Source organism: Chiloscyllium punctatum, chromosome 18 (assembly GCF_047496795.1).
Source record: "Chiloscyllium punctatum isolate Juve2018m chromosome 18, sChiPun1.3, whole genome shotgun sequence".
NCBI lineage: Eukaryota > Metazoa > Chordata > Chondrichthyes > Orectolobiformes > Hemiscylliidae > Chiloscyllium > Chiloscyllium punctatum.
Genome location: NC_092756.1, coordinates 68,298,452 through 68,304,451, shown reverse-complemented (window position 1 = coordinate 68,304,451; position 6,000 = coordinate 68,298,452). Strand labels below are relative to the sequence as shown.

General features: G+C 54.8%; 1 protein-coding gene across 1 annotated transcript in view; it reads left to right on the top strand.

Annotated features, from left to right (window-relative positions):
* Positions 1–1,819: 1,819 nt before the first annotated feature.
* dmc1 (DNA meiotic recombinase 1) overlaps positions 1,820–6,000 on the top strand; it is a 190,276-nt gene continuing 186,095 nt past the window's right edge. The window contains exons 1-2 of the mRNA XM_072588265.1: positions 1,820–1,866; positions 2,154–2,256. Of these exons, the coding sequence (XP_072444366.1) occupies positions 1,820–1,866; positions 2,154–2,256 (150 nt within the window). The remainder of the gene's footprint in view (positions 1,867–2,153; positions 2,257–6,000) is intronic.

The following is a 6,000-nucleotide window of genomic DNA, read 5'->3' as shown; positions in this document are numbered from 1 at the left end:
GGGTGATAAGTGGGGGGGGTGATGAGTGGGGAGAGGGGGGAGTGATGAGTGGGGAGGGGGGAGAGGGAGGGGGGTGATGAGTGGGGAGGGGGGGAGAGGGGAGGGGGGTGATGAGTGGGGAGGGGGGAAGAGGGGAGGGGGTGATGAGTGGGGAGAGGGGAGGGGGGTGATGAGTGGGGAGGGGGGTGATGAGTGGGGAGGGGGGAGAGGGGAGGGGGTGATGAGTGGGGAGGGGGGTGATGAGTGGGGAGGGGGGGAGAGGGGAGGGGGGTGATGAGTGGGGAGAGGGGGAGAGGGGAGGGGGTGGGGAGGGGGGGAGAGGGGAGGGGGGCGATGAGTGGGGAGAGGGGAGGGGGTGGGGAGGGGGTTGATGAGTGGGGAGGGGGGAGAGGGGAGGGGGGTGATGAGTGGGGAGAGGAGAGGGGGAAGAGGGGAGGGGGTGATGAGTGGGGAGGTGGCGGGAGGGGGGTGATGAGTGGGGAGGGGGTAGAGGGGAGGGGGTGATGAAAGGGGAGGGGGGGTGATGAGTGGGGAGGGGGTAGAGGGGAGGGTGGTGATGAGAGGGGAGGGGGGTGATGAGTGGGGAGGGGGGGAGGGGGGTGATGAGTGGGGAGGCGGGAGAGGGGAGGGGGGTGATGAGTGGGGAGGGGGAAGAGGGGTGGGGGGTGATGAGTGGGGAGGGGGGAGAGGGGAGGGGGGTGATGAGTGGGGAGAGGGGAGGGGTGTGATGAGAGGGGGAAGAGGGGAGGGGGGTGATGAGAGGGGAGGGGGGGTGATGAGTGGGGAGAGGAGAGGGGGAAGAGGCGAGGGGGTTGATGTGTGGGGAGAGGAGAGGGGGGTGATGAGGGGGGATAGGGGAGTGGGGTGATGAGTGGGGAGGGGGAGAGGGGAGGGTGTGATGAGTGGGGAGGGGGAGAGGGGAGGGTGTGATGAGTGGGGAGGGGGAGAGGGAAGGGTGTGATGATTGGGGAGGGGGAGAGGGGAGGGTGTGATGAGTGGGGGAGGGGGGGGGAGGGGGGGAGGGGGGAGAGGGGAGGGTTGTGATGAGTGGGGAAGGGGGAGAGGGGAGGGTGTGATGAGTGGGGAGGGGGAGAGGGGAGGGTGTGATGAGTGGGGAGGGGGAGAGGGGAGGGTGGTGATGAGTGGGGAGGGACGAGAGCAGAGCGGGGTGATGAGTGGGGAGGGGAGGGGGCTGTTGAGTAGGGAGGGGGAGAGGGGAGATGAGTGGGGAGAGGGGAGGGGGTGATGAGAGGGTAGGGGGTGATGAGGGGGGGTGATGTGAGGGGAGGGGTTGGGGGGGTGAAGAGAGTGTAAACGCAGTGGGTGCAGAGAGGGACTGGGCTTGATGGAAATGGGGTGAGTGTGAGAAATGGGCAGGCGAAGGTGACAAGGGGTAGAAAGAGGGATGAGAGGGTTGGGGGATGGGTGGGTAGTGAAGGGAGGTGTGAGTAAAATGGTGGGGAGAGGGAAAATGGAGTAGAGAGGGAAAGGTTGGTGAGAGGGATGAGAGAAGGAGGTGAGAGGGTTGAGGAGCTTTTGGGACGGAAGTGAAGGGAGGTAGAGCAAAATGAGACTGCAAAAGGTCAGGAGTGGGAAAATGGGGGGCATGGGTGCATAAGGAGCAGGATGGGGGGGGCGTGGGGAGGGCATGAGATGAGAGTTGAGAGGTAGTGGGATGAGGGGGGACGGTGTAGGATGAGGTGTGGGATGGGGAGGTGAATTGTGGGTGGGGAGGGAGCAGGATAGGTTGGGAGGGAGTGGGATGAGGGGAGGTTTGGAGGGGGAGCGGGATTGCGGGGAGGGAGTAGTTTGGGGTGAAATGGGGAGAGAGCAGGATGAGGAGGAAGACAATGGGATGAGAAGTAGGTGAGGTCAGAGCGGGATGGGGGCGTATGGTGTGGGGTGCAAGTGAGATTGGGAGGGGAGCAGGATGGGATGGGTGGGGAGGGAGTGGGATGCAAGGATGGGTGGGAGGGAGCGAGATGAAGGTTGCATTTAGGATTACATTACACTATAACATTGACAGAACTCTCCTTCAAAAGTACTTAATTGGCATTGAAGAGCTTTGGTGTGTCCTAGGATTATGAAATGTTCTATGGAATTGCAGGTTTTTATTTGTTCAAGAAATCTTTCTTGCTCTTTTGTGCTTTTAGCAATACAACTGATTCTGATGTAAGTGCCTTGCAGTTGTTTGCAACAATGAAGGCGATGGAAGATCAGGTGGTTGAGGAGGAGGTTAACTTCCAGGATGAAGAGGTACGGTAACATTAGCTGCAGTATCTGAGATTGTTTCCATAACAGTGTATCGTGGCACAAACATGTGAAAGCTCTCTTTGTATTTCTGTTTGCTAAATATACTATTAACAAAAACAAAAATACAAGAGCAAAATAATGTGAATGCTGAAAGTCTGGAAATAATAATGAAGAATGCTGGAAATACTTAGAAGTCAAGAAGCATTAATGGAGAGAGAGAGAGAGTTAACATTTCGGGTCGAAGAGACAGTAATGGATCTTAGTTTGCTGTTAATCACAAAGTTAGGTCGGAATGTGAGAGCACAAAAAGGTGATAGAAATAGGCAGCTTAAGTGAGTGGACAAAAACAGCAGATTTAAACAGACTTTCTTTGACAAATTCCAAAACATCCTTGCAAGCAAGTTAGCTGATGCAGTTGGTTAGAGTTTAACTAATTTGGCTGGGGATTGGAATAATAGAATTATGTAGTACAGAAAATCAAGTATGAAGTTAGCAAAAGTGACACTAAATCCACACTTGTCCCATTTTTCAGCAATAGAATATTATGGCATTTGAAGTTTTTAACCATGAACTTTTCAAAGGTTGTGAGGTTACACCTCTTAACTACCCTGCCAAGCACTGCATTCCAGACCCCACCACTGTCTGGTGAAAACATCTTTCCTTAGATCTCTTCTAAATCTCACTTTAAAATTATGTTCCCTTGCTATTTGACCATTCGGTTAAAAGGATCAGCTGCATTCTGTTCACCATGTCCCATTCAATTTTATACAGCTCTATCAGGTTTCCCTCTCAACCTTCTCTACTCCAGCATTCAGGTAAATCTCCTTTGCACCTCCTCCAATGCAATCATATGCTTCATTTAGTGGGGAGACTAAAATTGCAGTGGTACTCCAGCTGTAGTCTAACCAAAGTCTTATGCAACTCCAGTATAACTTCCCTGTTTTTATAATCTATGTCTTGACTGATTTAAAGGCAAGTTGTTAATTACCTTTTTACCTTGGCCTGCCACTTTCAGGGATTTATGGACAAGCCTTCCAACAGTCACCGATCTGACCAATATATCCTCCTGTAACCCCCTTAAAGCCTTCTCTTTCACGGTTAACCACCCAGCTGATTTTTGTGCCAATCGCAAACCTACTTATCATTCCCCCCATACTCTCATCATTCCCCTTGTATTCTCATCTACATTGTTTATATATATCAAGAACAATCAGGGATCCAGCACTAATCTCTTCAGTATGCTACTGGACACTGACCTTCTGTCATACAAACAATCTTTTACCACCACCCTCTGTTTCCTGCCACTAAGCCAATTTTTGATCCAATGTGGAAAAAGTGAGGACTACAGATGCTGGGGATCAGAGCTGAAAATGTGTTGCTGGAAAAGCGCAGCAGGTCAGGCAGCATCCAAGGAGCAGGAGAATCGACGTTTCGGGCATGAACCCTTCTTCAGGAATGAGGAAAGTGTGTCCAGCAGGCTCAGATAAAAGGTAGGGAGGAGGGACTTGGGGGAGGGGCGTTGGAAATGCGATAGGTGGAAGGAGGTTAAGGTGAGGGTGATAGGCCGGAGTGAAGATGGGGGCGGAGAGGTCAGGAAGGAGATTGCAGGTTAGGAAGGTGGTGCTGAGTTCAAGGGATTTGACTGAGACAAGGTGGGGGGAGGGGAAATGAGGAAACTGGAGAAATCTGAGTTCATCCCTTGTGGTTGGAGGGTTCCCAGGCGGAAGATGAGGCGTTCTTCCTCCAACTGTCGTGTTGCTATGGCCTGGCGATGGAGGAGTCCAAGGACCTGCATGTCCTTGATGGAGTGGGAGGGGGAGTTGAAGTGTTGAGCTACAGTGAAGATGAGAACTGCCTCCACGACGCCAGGAAGACCATCGCCGACAGATTTGTGGCCTCCGCGGCTATTGAGAATAACACCGTTTCTGTCGTTGCCACAGCCACTTTCGCCCCCAGTGACATCACTAACCTGTACGACCACCCCGCCGCATGTGTCTCCGCCCCCACGCCGATCTCTGTCACCATGCCTAGCTCCGCCCCCACGCCGAACTCCGTCACCACGCCTAACCCCGCCCTCACGCCGATCTCTGTCACCACGCCTAACCCCGCCCCACGCCGATCTCCGTCCCCGCCCCAATGCCCAACCCCGTCCACATGCCGATCTCCGTCCCCGGCCCCACACCCAACCCCGCCCCCACTCCCAGCTCCAGCCCCACACCAAGCTCTAGCTCCCAGTCCTGCCGTGTTTTCACCATCCCTATAGAACTATCCCTGTCTGAGGATGAAAGATCAGTCCTCAGCAGAGGCCTCACTTTCATTCCCCTACGCTCCTGGATTAACAAGTTCAACACGCGGCGTGACCTCGAACAATTCTTCCGCCGCCTTCGCCTCGCACCTACTTCTTCAACCAGGATTCCCATCCACCCTCTGACGACCCCTTCTCCCGCCTGCAACACACCCCATCCACCTGGACATTGTGCTGGCCTCTTACCTGCCCTCGATCTCTTCATAGCCAACTGCCGTCGCAACACTCACCGTCTCAACTTCTCCACCCCTCTCACTCACTCCAACCTCTCACCCTCGGAACATGCAGCCCTCCACTCCCTCCGTTCCAACCCCAACCTCACTATCAAACCTGCAGACAAGGGAGGCGCAGTAGTAGTTTGGCGCACCGACCTTTACACCGCTGAGGCTAAACGCCAGCTCACGGACACCTCCTCCCCATGACCCCACCTCCCACCACCAAACCATCATCTCCCGGACCATTCACAACCTCATCACCTCAGGGGATCTCCCATCCACCGCCTCCAACCTCATAGTCCCACAACCCCGCACCGCCCGTTTCTACCTCCTGCCCAAAATCCACAAACCTGACTGCCCCGGCCGACCCATTGTCTCAGCCTGTTCCTGCCCCACCGAACTCATCTCTGCATACCTTGACACGATCCTGTCCCCCTTAGTCCAAGAACTCCCCAGCTACGTTCGGGACACCACCCACGCCCTCCACCTCCTCCATGATTTTCGCTTCCCCGGTACCCAACACCTTATCTTCACCATGGACATCCAGTCCCTGTACACCTCCATCCCCCATCACGAAGGACTCAAAGCCCTCCGCTTCTTCCTTTCCCGCTGTACCAACCAGTACCCTTCCACTGACACCCTCCTTCGACTGACTGAACTGGTCCTCACCCTCAACAACTTCTCTTTCCAATCCTCCCACTTCCTCCAAACCAAAGGAGTAGCCATGGGCACCCACATGGGCCCCAGCTAGGCCTGCCTCTTCGTAGGATATGTGGAACAGTCCATCTTCCGCAGCTACACTGGCACTACCCCCCACCTTTTCCTCCGGTACATCGATGACTGTATCGGCGCTGCCTCGTGCTCCCACGAGGAGGTTGAACAGTTCATCCACTTTACTAACACCTTCCACCCCGACCTCAAATTTACCTGGACCGACTCAGACTCCTCCCTCCCCTTCCTAGACCTTTCCATTTCTATCTCGGGCGACCGTATCAATACGGACATTTACTATAAACCGACCGACTCCCACAGCTACCTAGACTACACCTCCTCCCACCCTACCCCCTGTAAAAACACTATCTCGTATTCCCAATTCCTTCGTCTCCGCCGCATCTGCTCCCAGGAGGACCAGTTCCAATACCGTGCAACCCAGATGGCCTCCTCCTTCAAAGACCGCAATAGCCCCCCAGACGTGATCGACGATGCCCTCCACCCCATCTTCTCCAC